The sequence below is a fragment of the Ostrinia nubilalis genome, chromosome 6 (genome assembly GCF_963855985.1).
Source record: "Ostrinia nubilalis chromosome 6, ilOstNubi1.1, whole genome shotgun sequence".
NCBI lineage: Eukaryota > Metazoa > Arthropoda > Insecta > Lepidoptera > Crambidae > Ostrinia > Ostrinia nubilalis.
The window spans coordinates 17,615,634-17,630,499 of NC_087093.1; the positions used below are offsets into that span (position 1 = coordinate 17,615,634).

The 14,866-nt window shown below is 41.3% G+C and overlaps 1 protein-coding gene across 1 annotated transcript in view; it reads right to left on the minus strand.

The window, feature by feature from the left end:
- The window catches only part of LOC135072738 (apoptosis-resistant E3 ubiquitin protein ligase 1), a 65,771-nt gene that overhangs the window by 35,913 nt on the left and 14,992 nt on the right, over positions 1-14,866 (minus strand). The window contains exons 3-5 of the mRNA XM_063966767.1: positions 9,264-9,472; positions 2,699-2,838; positions 1,268-1,408 (exon numbers count right to left, since the gene is read on the minus strand). Coding sequence (XP_063822837.1) covers positions 1,268-1,408; positions 2,699-2,838; positions 9,264-9,472 — 490 coding nt within the window. The remainder of the gene's footprint in view (positions 1-1,267; positions 1,409-2,698; positions 2,839-9,263; positions 9,473-14,866) is intronic.

Here is a 14,866-nt window from a genome sequence, read left to right on the forward strand (position 1 = left end):
CACTTCAGGTCAACTTAAGCGGTTTAGGTTTTTCATACAAAAGGATTTTCCCGCTAATTCCCGTGGGAATTTCGGGATTTCCTTGTTGTAACTAAGCTTTAAGTTTACTAAGGTACCTACATGCCAAATTTCAAGCGTCTAACTTCCGTTAAGCGTTTAGATTTTTCATACAAAAGGATTTTCCCGCTAATTCCTGTTCCCGTGGGAATTCCTAAGTAAACTATAACCTGCCCAGGTGTATGAAGAATAATTGTACCAAGTTTCGTTAAAATCCGTCGAGTAGTTTTTGTTTCTATAAGGAACATACAGACGGACAGACAGACAGACAAAAATTTTACTGATTGCATTTTTGGCATCAGTATCGATCACTAATCACCCCCTGATAGTTATTTTGAAAATATATTTCATGTATAGAATTCTGTCCGTCTGTATGTTCCTTATAGAAACAAAAACTACTCGACGGATTTTAACGAAACATGGTACAATTATTATATATGAAAAATCTAAACGCTTAACGGAAGTTAGACGCTTGAAATTTGGCATGTAGGTACCTAAGTAAACTCAAAGCTTAGTTACAACAAGGAATTCCCGAAATTCCCACAGGTATTAGCGGGAAAATCCTTTTGTATGAAAAATCTAAACCGCTTAAGTAGACCTGAAGTGATGCAGTGACCGCGCGCTCTCCGCCCTCTATCTCGAAAACGGTTCACCGTATAAAAAAAGTTTTTAAACAAAATTTGTAGAGAATTTAGTATTCTACAATATTGATAATAAATACAAATAGCAAAAAACCCTTAGGAAATGAGATATTTCTAAAAAAAGCGCAAAAAAACCGATTTTTGTGACCGTTGACCTTGAAATTTAATAGTTGCTTACACCCTACCATATGTAGGTTTTGAGACAACTTTTAGGGTGTCAATATACACGTATTTACAGACTTACAGCTGGGTATCTCGAATTCCGAGGTGAACTTACTATAATGACTGGACTAAATGGGTCACACTCAGGTCTGATGATTATAAAGTAAGAAATTGAAGAGCCTCTACTTTAAATCAATGATCTTTACAAGATGCTGATCGCTGTCCTAGACGATTTTCTCTGTCACTTCAATTTAGCATTTCAAGAAAATTGGAAAAAATTAAAGTGTCGTTATCCTATTTGATGGGTTGGGTTTTTATGGCGGTCAAGCTGTAGATCCTGGCTACACAGGAGTTGCAGCGGTGGGAACGAGAGGTGGGAATAGTCCCGTATCCTATTTGATAGCTACCTTCCTGGTGCCGTGGGAGACGATGACGGTGAGCTCGTCGGTGTCGCAGATGGGGTAGGGCTGGCCGTTGCGCTGGAAGCACAGCACCGTCAGGCACATGGTCTCGCCCACCACGTGCGGGTCCTGCCAGCCCCACTCCACCTGAAGGGGACCAATGCTGACTTTACCTACACGTCTATAACTACAGGGCTAAACCGAAACGCTGTTTACGTAGTTTCGGGTCTATCTGTTGTTACTGTCGCTCATGCTGGCATTTCACTTTGCGTGAGAGGGATGGCAACATTCGAACTTCTGATAACGTTTTTCGGAGTAAGACTCCGCTAGCCAACAAGTTCATAAGGTTATTGTCGTTAACTGCCTGTGTGCACGTAAAATGATGTCAATGTTATACCAGCACTGTACCTCTCTCTCTAACACACAGCATGAAGTGTGATTTTAGAAAAATAGGCCGGAAGAGTCAAACTTTTGAGGTTTTGAATTTAGATCGACTCCATCTATCATCTAGAGGAGCAACATCGAAATCAAAGAAGAATCACCGAGTATTTTACAAATAACGATATCGTTTTAGTTCTATACCAAGACAACGGGTTTTCGAGAGAGCTTTTCTTCCACAAATCCCCATCCAGACTATGAACAGAATGTGAAAAAAAGTTCACAATGGGGTGAGTCAATGGGAATGTAAGATTTTAATTCCGTTGTGCGTTCCATTTCAATTAAAATAGTAACACACGGGTCTTAACGCGACGTGCGCGACGCGCCAGTCTGCTTGTGATCACGGCTGCAGCATCGCAGCCGAAACGTCAAGCCGTGAGTACATAATGTAACTCATTAATAAACGTCGTGTTAAGACACGTGTCTTACTACACTGGTCATCACAAAAATCGACCCACCTGCGTTTTACAGGAAAACTGGTTTCTACTGACACAATCACGGTGCCCCAACAATATTGGTGTTATTTGAAAGCCCAATAAATATCATTAAAGAAAAACACATTTAATTTCCTAATAAACGATTTTAACATCTCTCTTTGGGACCTCACTTTGGGCTCACCTCTGGGATCAATTAGACCAATTTTTATGGTTATAAAACCAACTAATGATCTCACGTGTCCTCTTTAACAGATGGATAGCGATTAATCCCAACTTAACAGTTTTATAGTCATAAAAGTTGGCTCAAGCGTACCTATTTTTTGAAGAAGTGACTCTGGATTCTTCTACAGACAGATTTTTGGGGTAAAAACCTTTCCTTTAATGAAATGAAGTTTAGAACTAGGCTTTTAAATGGTAATATAGTATAGTAATATTGGTGGGAAGTGGGGATGCATACGTTTGAAAGTGTTTGTCGCGGGTGGGTCGATTTTTATGATGACCAGTGTATTTTAATCAATGGGAATGACTGGAGTAGCCCAAGACAAATGTATGAAGTCCTTACCCTGCAGCTGGGCGGGTGCAGGTACTTGCCGGTGACGTACTGCAGGAGCGAGTGCTTGGCCTCGGGCGCCAGCGACGGCTGCGTCATGGCCGCCAGCGTCACCAGCCCGCACACTGACACCGACACCACCAGCATCCCGCCTGCGACAAGCGCCACTGATACATCCTTACATCTAAATATACATAACTCAAAGGTGACTTCTTCTTCTTTTCGTGTCGACAACAAACCTACACAGTGTCAGCCCAAAACTCCGAGTGGCGTTGTCAGTAGCACTCATCAAATCCTCCTGAGTGCAGTTGCTTGGGCACTCAGGGCATGACATCAGGTGCTTCACCGACTGGGGAACAAAACCGCACCTGCACTCCATGTTTAAGCCATCCAAGAATCCCCACCTGACCAGATTGTCCTTACTACGGCCAACCTGCGTCCGAAGTCTATTTAATGGTGACTGACTGACTGACATAGTGATCTATCAACGCACAGCCCAAACCACTGGACGGATCGGGCTGAAATTTGGCATGCAGGTAGATGTTATGACGTAGGCATCTGCTAAGAAAGGATTTTACGAAACTCCATCCCTAAGGGGGTAAAACGGGATCCACGCGTACGAAGTCGCGGGCGGCCGCTAGTTCATGTATAAGAGGGACAAAGGATGATGGGCATATTGGGCGTTAAACCAACAGAAACAAAAAGTATACTAAATTAAAGCTTAATACTAGTACTTCATTTTATAGTATGACAACGATCCTGAAATACGCGGGGATACGGAGATAGAGGTCGTTGAATATGCAAAGTTTCCATAGTATTTCACATCACATTAGGGTAATAAAAATAGTATTAGGTCAAAAAAAAAGGGGGGAATGGGATTTAAAAGGTTGGCAGCGCACTTGTGACTTCACTGATGTTGCGGGTGTACATGGGCGACGGCAATTGCTTACCATCAGGTGATCCGTCTGCTCGTTTGCCTCCTATCACATAAAAAAAAAAAAAAAAAAAAAAAAAATTAGATTGCCTTTATCGATCATATTGAGAGTATTGTATCATATCTTACTATCGATTCTATCGATTTAGTAAATATGTATACCGAATAAATCATAATCGATTATTCGATTGCAATAATCGATTATATAGGGTCCTTCTGAATCAGCTACGTTCCGTTTAATGGGAGCATGTAGACGTCACACTGAATACGTTCCCAAAGTTTGAGCCAAAAATTCAGGCTAGTTTCCGAGATAATTAAGGAAACAACTTCATTTCTTATCAACCCAATACAACACCCTGTTCAGCTGATTCACTACTACACTGACAAAAATCCGCACGCACACGAGCTTACGTAATGGCCGCCATTGCGCTTGTGCTGCCGTTGGGCCACTGGCCGCGAACACAAGAGTGCCGCCGGACGACGGACCGAGCGCCACACAAGCTATTCTAGGGCTACTACTAGTTATTTAAGGAATTAAATTAAGCAGAAAATTAAAGTTTATTTATTTTTGGTAACATAAAAAAATCTTATGTGGTAAGTACTTATTTAGTGGCCTTAATGGAATGATGTTTATTCAAAAGTTCGTTAAAATACTTTTGCGCTTGTAAAAATCTTTTATTTCAAACGTAGCAACGAAACGAAGCAAAAAAGTTAGTTGCCGAAATCAATGACTTATTTTTATGCCATACACAAATGGGATAGTTACCATGACTATGAAATTTAGAATTACGGTTATTATTACGATAAAGCAGGCACATTTTTCATGTTAATTTTAATCGCTTAATATCCCCTTAGCAAATTAAAAATGTGATTCGTAATTGACTCGATCATAGCAGAAACTAAACGCTATCAAATTATCTACCTGTGATTATCGGCAGTCTTTAGTATTCCGAAGTAAATAAGTAAATAATTGTTCCCAACTATCAATTTTAAACTGAAATAATAATCATTAAAATCATCGTAGAAACAAAAAAAATTTATAAAAGTAAATAATGATAGTTTTATTATTGTTAAGATTAGAAAGAATTTTGGAGTTGACATCCTTATTTATGCGTGGCGGAGTCGGTGGTATCAAAGACAGCCGTCCCTCACAATAGCCGACCGCGCTAGTGTTGTAAGAACCTCGAGTCTTTAAAGTCTTAATTTTGAGACTTGAGTTTATTTTTAAGACTAGGACTCGTTAGTCACATGAATAAGGGAATAATTGAGTCTTCCGAGTCCTTTCGAGTATTTTAAGTTCTTTGAGCTAGACTGAATCATGACATGAACTTGAGTTGGTGTATACTAATAGGCAATAATGAGTGATTTCATATCATCATCCGTATGTTATATCCTAATTGAAAATAAAATAAATCGCACAATACAAATGTAATATCAATAAAATTGCATTAAACGCAAATAATCGAATCAGAAGTATCCATCTAAAGACTGACGATTTTCGTAATCAAAAAGTTAAAACGGTCCAATAAAATAATAAACACACAGTCTTAATTCATAGCTATTTTATTTTCTTCAAACTTTTAATAAGTAAGATTCCAAGACTCGAGTGTCGTATCGTACAACACTAGCCGGCGCGCAGCAAACGAACTTTTAGACACGTGCCGCCGCCTTTAGACACGTGCCGCCGGCCGCCGGCTAGCGCAATGTACACTCACCAAAATAAAATTAAGAAATGCAACAAACTTTTTTTTACTATTCAAATTAAAATTGTGTTTATTGTTAAATCACAGGTACATAAGATAGGTCATAAATAAATACCAAGTTGGAACGGAAATGATTCGGAAATTTTATTTAACTAATTAGGTACCTACCTACCTCATCTACTTTTCTATTGTAATAGAAATGATGACATTAACGATTAATTTAAGAATGGACTTTGATTTAGGATAAATGGAATATCAATACAAACAAATTGAAGAGTTTTATTTGCTTCAATAGTCTAATTTAATGTTTCTAAATAATTGACTAGGCCATTGAATTACCTTCACAAAACAATAAGTTCGATTAATTTTTAATTATTATCTGTTATAGGATATTTTACCATGAAATACTCAACACCATAATTTAGATTCGAATCAATTGAAATCGAAAGCAAGCAGATAAAATAATAAACAAACAAGTTTCTTTTTTGTCGACTGTACGCTTATGCCAACTTTTCGGCTCTTGCTTTGGCGGCGTCGGCGTCTTTGTGTCAACAAAAGGCGTGCGGCTTGTCGGCATTTGTCGGCGCGTGCGCTTTGATTTAATTCAGTTTTTGACTAGCTTTCTTGTGTGAAGGTGCGTTTTGTAGTGCTCGTGAAGTGAACTATGACGCACAGATGCACAAATGCAAATAAATTTACTAAGACGCGCCTTAAAAATCATGGCCTTTGCTGGTTGATTTTTCGATGATATCGTGAGTCCGTTTTACTGTGATTAACATAAGATAATAAGGATAGACAACGATATGAGAGTAGGCCTGCAACATTGAAGTGATAGCTCGCCCAATCAGTCGATCAGCTAAGTAATCGGCTATCAGCTGTGACGACTGCTGTGAGTTGTTATGACGTGAGTGTAAACAACAAAAAAGTGTGCAGTGGTAGTGAGCGTTGTGTGTGTTGTGTCTCGTGTTCCTGTGCAGAATGAATACACTACAGCTTTGTTGTGTGAGTAAAAAATACAGCATGTTCCATTATGTAAGACGAAATGAATTTTTATTTTTGTTAGAAAATGTAACTTTGTAAAATCATTATAAAACACATACTCAAATTTGGTGAACTTGTTCAGTGTACCGTATAGATGCCCCCATTAAAAGGAATGTAGCTAGTTTAGAAGGACCCTGTATTGCTGAAAATAAGGAATTAAATTAACAATCAAATGGTAGTAATGATGGTAATCAATAAAATCGATTAATCGAATTGTTAATCGATAAATCGTTATTTGGCAATATCGATTAATATAATCGATCCGTGATAGTGTTGTCACTACAGCTTAACTGATAGAATTCCCATTGAAACATGACTGTGTTCATGTCACTTCTCTAAATGGTACCTAGGTATGGTCCTACGCTTATAATGTAGAACATGGTTTAAATATACCATTTGTTGGCCCCACTCCTGAACTGTTGGACATAATAATGGATGAATAACTTAATGTATTTAAAATGTAAGTAAATAAGTATATTAATTAATAATATTTTTTGTTTGCGCAATATAGCACCTATTACTATTACACATTATGTCAATTTCCAAGCAAACCCGGGAGTTTTTGGTAGTTATTTATATGAAAATACATTTCTGGTATTAAGTCCTAACAAATAATAGTAGTTACATTTCTGTTGGTTTTACGCCCAAATTCCATAGAAAAGTGCCCATCATCCTTTTAATATCTGTCAAAAGGTAAATGTAAAGTACGAATTCGTGGTTCTTATGCTACGTCCAGTAATTGAGTATGGAGATGTACCTACACATAATAATAAATAATAATAATAATAAGTCGTCGGTCCGCCTTGTGAGTGGACGTCCCACGCTGCGTTTTCCGGTACATGGCCTCCACTCCAGAACCTTGCTGCCCCATCGGCCGTCAGTTCTGCGTACTATGTGCCCTGCCCATTACCACTTCAGCTTGCTAATCCGTCGGGCTATGTCAGTGACTTTAGTTCGTTTACTTGTACCTACACGACCTTACCGAATCAACATCAATAGCGAACATAGAGAAGTAGAGGGAAGTTCTGGAGTGGAGGCCACGTACTGGAAAACGCAGCGGGGACGTCTACCCACAAGGTGGACCGACGACCTGATAAAGGTAGCAGGAAGGCGCTGGATGCAGGCCGCTACCAAACGTGCGATGTGAAAGTCATTGGCCTATGTTCATCAGTGGACGTCCTGTGGCTGAAATGATGATGATGATGAGGAAGTTACCCCACGTCCAAGCATCCTGGTGCTTTCAGTTCTTGACGACGGCGCTCCACAGCTCGCCTTTAAGAGTCTGTAGCGCCTCTTTGCCGGTGGGCAGGCTGTGGCACGCCGCCGACCACGCGCCGAAGTCAGTTCTAGTGATCTAGTAAGATGGAAGCAGTAGCAGTACTGGTGCTTACTATTCTTGACAACAGCTCGCCCTTGAGCGTCTGCAGCGCCTCCTTGCCGGTGGGTATTTTCTGAACGCAACCGACCGCGCGCCGAAATCCTGCGCGTAGTCTAATATAGAAGAAGGAAATAGTATTACCCCACGTCCAAGCGTCCTGGTGCTTGCTGTTCTTGACGACGGCGCTCCACAGCTCGCCTTTAAGAGTCTGTAGCGCCTCTTTGCCGGTGGGCAGGCTGTGGCACGCCGCCGAACACGCGCCGAAGTCAGTTCTAGTGATCTAGTAAGATGGAAGCAGTAGCAGTATTGGTGCTTACTATTCTTGACAACAACTCGCCCTTGAGCGTCTGCAGCGCCTCCTTGCCGGTGGGCATTTTCTGAACGCAACCGACCGCGCGCCGAAATCCTGCGCGTAGTCTAATATAGAAGAAGGAAATAGTATTACCCCACGTCCAAGCGTCCTGGTGCTTGCTGTTCTTGACGACGGCTCGCCCTTGAGCGTCTGCAGCGCCTCCTTGCCGGTGGGCAGGCTCTGGCGCGGCGCCGACCACACGCCGACTTCCTACGGGTAGTCTAATCTAGAAGAAGGAAACAGTATTACCCCACGTCCAAGCGTCTTGGTGCTTGCTGTTCTTGACGACGGCGCTCCACAGCTCGCCTTTAAGAGTCTGTAGCGCCTCTTTGCCGGTGGGCAGGCTGTGGCACGCCGCCGACCACGCGCCGAAGTCAGTTCTAGTGATCTAGTAAGATGGAAGCAGTAGCAGTACTGGTGCTTACTATTCTTGACAACAGCTCGCCCTTGAGCGTCTGCAGCGCCTCCTTGCCGGTGGGTATTTTCTGAACGCAACCGACCGCGCGCCGAAATCCTGCGCGTAGTCTAATATAGAAGAAGGAAATAGTATTACCCCACGTCCAAGCGTCCTGGTGCTTGCTGTTCTTGACGACGGCGCTCCACAGCTCGCCTTTAAGAGTCTGTAGCGCCTCTTTGCCGGTGGGCAGGCTGTGGCACGCCGCCGAACACGCGCCGAAGTCAGTTCTAGTGATCTAGTAAGATGGAAGCAGTAGCAGTATTGGTGCTTACTATTCTTGACAACAACTCGCCCTTGAGCGTCTGCAGCGCCTCCTTGCCGGTGGGCATTTTCTGAACGCAACCGACCGCGCGCCGAAATCCTGCGCGTAGTCTAATATAGAAGAAGGAAATAGTATTACCCCACGTCCAAGCGTCCTGGTGCTTGCTGTTCTTGACGACGGCTCGCCCTTGAGCGTCTGCAGCGCCTCCTTGCCGGTGGGCAGGCTCTGGCGCGGCGCCGACCACACGCCGACTTCCTACGGGTAGTCTAATCTAGAAGAAGGAAACAGTATTACCCCACGTCCAAGCGTCTTGGTGCTTGCTGTTCTTGACGACGGCTCGCCCTTGAGCGTCTACAGCGCCTCCTTGCCGGTGGGCAGGCTCTGGCGCGGCGCCGACCACACGCTGACTTCCTACGGGTAGTCTAATATAGAAGAAGGAAACAGTATTACCCCACGTCCAAGCGTCCTGGTGCTTGCTGTTCTTGACGACGGCGCTCCACAGCTCGCCCTTAAGCGTCTGCAGCGCCTCCTTGCCGGTGGGTAGGCTCTGGCGCGCCGCCGACCACGCGCCGAAGTCCTTGGGGTCAAGCACATGCTGCGCCGTCCGGTCTTCCAGCCAGTACACATCTTCCAGTGATGACACGTCCAGGCTCAGGAGTCTGGAAAAAACGGAACTTGTAAAAGGTCAGGCAGAAGTACCGGTTTTGTCAATATTTCAAGAACTTTTTTTAACTTCAGTCTAAGCCATGTTACCTATTTACGAACGGGGTCTCTACCCTATATCAAGACTGCCTACGCGTCAGCTTCATTGCCTGTGAACGCCACTAGTTTCTCTGAAGACGAGTAGGTAACATCTTCGAAAACTGAATGACCAGACCTTATTAAGCTGAAAGCAGGCTGCATACAGGACTCTCCGCTGAGCAATGACGACTTAATTAACTCAATACGTCATATTTTCTAATTTTATTACACTCTAAGGGATTCATAGAATATTTACCAGCATTATGGACCACGTGTTTCGACGACCAAGATACATTTACCCGGAAATCAACATTCCAAGAATAAAGACTTATTTTCCCTAATCCATTCTGACCCACCGTGTATAAAACGAGGAGGAAAGAAGGACTGCGAAAAGGAAAAGAATTTAACGTACGACGAACATTCCAAGAATCTGAACAAGAGAATTTAACAATCTAATTTGCGTAACCGAGTAATACTGAGGGGCACGATTATCTTCAAAAACAAAAAGGCAAATCTCACACCACGAACTGTAATTAAATTCTCAAGTGACAGATAGACAAATTAAATAATACGCGGGATAATTTGGTGGTTACGTCACTCTTTCAGATTAACTGAAAAACCATTTGGGTTAATCAGATACAAATGCATTGCAAAAAGGGCCCTATTTATGCCAAACTCGTAAAAAACGAAAAATACCATAAAGCTCTCCATAAGATAGATCTTCCTGTGTAAAACGATAGTCCTCCTTCAAGTTACTTAGGCTAACATTTACTTCAATATTGTATTTATTTAGTTCGAAATAAAAAAAACGTTATTTCTTACCCTTGGGGTCTACTTATTATATCTAAAACATATTATGGTAGTAAAAGAAGTTATAACCCAGAACTGTTACTGAAGATGGAAATTACACCCACTAACATTAAGGATTAAGTTGAAACTTCCGTTGCGTGCGGCGTGCAACTAATCATAAGTTTACAAATTACCTGGAACTTAAATTGGTCACGCTTCAGACTGTATTTGGTACCGTTTGCACTTGGATAGGTACAGTCAGCGTCAAATAGTTCATGACACTCAAAGTAGCCAAAGAGTTCGCAACGCGTCTTTGTTACAATTTGAATAAGGTTAATTATGTTGTCAACTTTTTGGGCACTTTCGGTGTCACGAATTATTTGACGCTGACTGTACTTATGCAAAGGCGGATTCGGGATTTCTGATGGCTTTAAATTGAATTGAGATTGAGATTGATATTGATCCCGGGAGGACTAAGTGTCGACCCGTCGTCACCGCAATGTTCGCGATAAGAGCTAATTCCACCTGAACGACTCAATTACAAACTCCGAAGGAACACTGAACTTCAGCGTCTGGTTCGATATGAATTTATAATAAGTAACTATCAAAGTAATACACCCTTATAACGGGTGTTTACCCGGGTCAATAATCTGTATTTAACCAGGGAAAGTTCAGTTGTATACAACTTATACATAAGTTCTATTCATATTTACCTCCGAGTATGTTTATTGGCACATAAATGTAGTACATTTTCACAATGTTGAAAAATATTGGAACATTATTCCTACTATTACCTACTTTCACGGCGCATCGAACGAAAATAAAAACAGATCTACGAAGATATGATCGAAGTAAAAAATCCTAAAGCTCAATCAGTGTAAGCGTCCGCTTGCGTTCCGCGACCCAACTCAACATTTCCTCGGTTTGTCCCGCGCTGCCCGTCAGGCGAAGAACCCTAGCGGGCGTGATAAGTATGCACGTCACGTTACGGAAAGTTATGACGCCATGACGTGATATCTGGTTAAAGGGATTCATGCCGTTCATTTTATGAAACTCGCTCAAAGCTAAGTGCAAGTGCTTTAGATAGCAAATTAGTAGATTCAATTCATGATCGCACTTATTTGGCCCTTTGTAAGTTGTAATTTAACACTTATATTGTTTTGTATTTGTTATGTACGGGTAAAGTGTAGGTAAAGATTTGATTACATTCCATTATGTTAAATAACTTTAACTCCTGTATCATTTACTGACTACAGGAAGTTTAACTAACTGTAAAGAACATCAAGAAATCGATGATTGTCAAGGCCACATTTATTTGGTCAAGTCATCGGAGTTTGGGGAAATTAGTTATCTGACCTTGTCAAATACGAAAATGTGTGTGTGTGATAGGGGTGAAAGATAAATTCAAGAACGAGAGACTTATAATTGGAAATCCGCCAGTGGCTGGTCTAATGTGCACTGAATGCGGTGATTCAGTGCTGGAAGTCGATCGATAGCATGGTCGAGATAACAATGAAAGTCCAAGGTTCTTTCCAACAAACCTTGTTTAAAATTATTTTAAAGGCTAGCTTAACGGCAGTCAATACTTAATTTTATCTATCGCCTTCTTTATACACATACTAGCTGACCCGGCGAACTTCGTACCGCCTTAGCGTAGAGATTTTCTTTATATTTTTTTCCGTAAAAACCTTGTACAGAGTATTAGATAACTACAAAAAAAAAATCAGCCAAATCGGTCAAGCCGTTTTCATGTTATGTCGTGACAACGGAAAACGGGTTTCATTTTTATATATATAGATTAATGATCGTAAAGCTTAGTAAACCGGATCAAATGTATGAAGCTCTACGTTTCATCGTCGCGTCGACTAGTAAAATTTCCTGTCATCTGAGTTCCCTTTTTCATAAAAGCGTTGGGTCTATCGGCTCTCTTAACGATTTACAGATTTTTAGTTCTTCCCATATCTCCCGTTCGACAGATGCCGTCATAAACAATCATCCGATAGAGCCAAAATACGAAAAGCGCTTTGCAGACCCACTGGGTTGGGTTAAGTGCGAGAACCCGCCGCTTGATGGACGGCCGCATCGGGGTAATCGCTTCAGCGCTAATGGCCCGATGTCGAACGCTGATTTTCACTCAGAGAGCTGGTATTTTGACGCCTTAGAATCCCAACTTAGATTCTAAATCGCACAGATCGTATACGAATATAGTACACATTCGTATAAGTACCTATACTACATCTAACATTTTATTTTAAGTGCGATCTTAGTTTCGAAGAGAGTGAAGATTTGATAAAAAATTGACATAAATACTTATAGTCTTAATTAGGGTTCGCTATAATCTAAAAAAAATAAGCGATGAACGGATTACAACTGTACATAGCATATTGCTTCAAAAACAAATAATGTTTGAGCCACAATGCAAGGGCCCTTGCAAACGCATTAAAACCTGACTTGGCACCGTTTTCAGCGTCCGCGCCAAGCTTTCAGTCCGAAACGTTATGCCAAACGACAAAAGCTTCGAATTTTACTACTTTCACAACAGTCAAACCCCCTAAAAAATCTTTTGTTGGAAACCCGTTCACGAAAGTATTTTTGTTGAGTTTACTCTTTGGACTCCGCTTGAAAATTTTCAATTTTTTTGGGCCAAAAATAAATTAAAACTTTTTACGATCCGCCCACCGTGTCACCGCCCGCCCAGCGCAGACAGGAACGTCGGCCAGCTAATTGAGCTGTGTTCCAAAGCCTCACTCAATTTATAACTTTCAGACACACAGCAAAAAAACTCTACTACTTATTCTGTCTGACGAATGACGGGCGAAGGTGGGCGTTGAAGATTTCTAAACTTGGATAGTTAGGAGTTATGAAATTTTACCTCAAACTTTTTTATTATTTTTAAGAAAACTTTTGCTAACTACGACCTCATTTTATTTAATTGAATAAGTTTATTAGTATAAAGCAAACGTTAAACTAAAATCTCCGAAAGATTTTTCTGACATTTAAAGATATACCGGTAAAAATTAAGCGTTTCATGAAATAGGTAGGTACGTATTTCACAATACACACACAACATTTTGGTGTTTTGAATGCAGCACGAGCATAACGACCGGGTGGTGCATTCTCAACCCTTAACGTCACATCAAGACGAACTGCATTCTATCGTCCATTCATTCATACATAATGGAAAAAAATATCATTACTAAGACTAAATGAAAACACCGTTTTTATTGCTATTTAAATGACCCCATTCGGCCTAATGGCGGAGCTGCTTTGTCGTTAGCGAGAATAACCATTTCCATTACAGCCTCGGCCGATTTACTGCCCGCTGGAACAAATATTGGCCGTCCCTTTATGAATTTTATTTTCAGATCTTTATTTATAGTCATTTGAATATCATTATGAAATAAAAGCTACAAATAATTAGGTTTTTAGTTCCGTAACCAAGTTCGCGTCTCAAATAAATCAAGTTATTGAGTGATGAAAACTGTAGTATTTATTATATGTAAATGAATCTCGATTCATTTACTCGTACGTAATAAACATCTAAAGGCGGCCGTTATCACAGCCTTCAACCCTATAAATACCGCATTGAAACTGTTCGTCGACACGAATGCTGGGGGCAGGTAATTTGTGGCGGGCCCGAGCATGCTCCATTAAGTTCGGCAGATTACGGGTACTGCGTGCTTGGCCTGCATAACTCGCAGGAGACGTCACGCTCTCCAGCCTAAGGTGAACGAAGGTTTGCCCTTTCAACTTTAAGGTCCCACATTCTGATTTTGTAACGCTCTACTGTGGTCTCTGTGGTCTAGTGGTTAGACCACCTGCTTCAGATGCAGATGCCCCGGGTTAGATTCCCAGTGGGGGCAGAGTTTTCTGTTCGGTTTAGTTGGTGGTAGGGCTTGTTCCAAATCCGCCTGGCTAGCTACCACCAACTTACCTAAGTCTGTCGCCATAACAACAATGTTAACGGTATTGTTGCGTTCCGACAGTTAGAGGTAAGATAGCCAGTTCATCTGTGGTTGAGGATTCCGGGTGACCTTCGGCCTGATCATCACTTACCATCAGGTGAGATACAGGCCAAGAGCTTCCTCATTGTGGATAAAAAAAAAACGGTGTATTAAAACTGAGAAGAAATACTAATTGCCTAGCTCTACATACAGCTTTATTACAAATTCAATGCAAATGCTATGAAATAAACAAACGTTATATTATATTAAAAAAACAAACGTAACACCTATTAGACACTGTTACAAGGCAGTTAATATGCTGATATCAGATCTCATGAGTATTCATGACATCTGACATAGCGCTGGTGGTTATGGAACCGTGCCAAAGGCAACAAGCGACCACCTCGCGGAACGAAAAGTGATCAAGATAGAGATTGTTTTATAGGCAACGTTTGACAGTTGCTTCCTTCGTGCGTGATATGAATATTAGGTTTGAATAATACAAGAAAAAGCAGACTTCTTTAGAGGCATTTTACTAATCATCCTCTACATAAACTCTATTTCATAGCCTAATGTGCT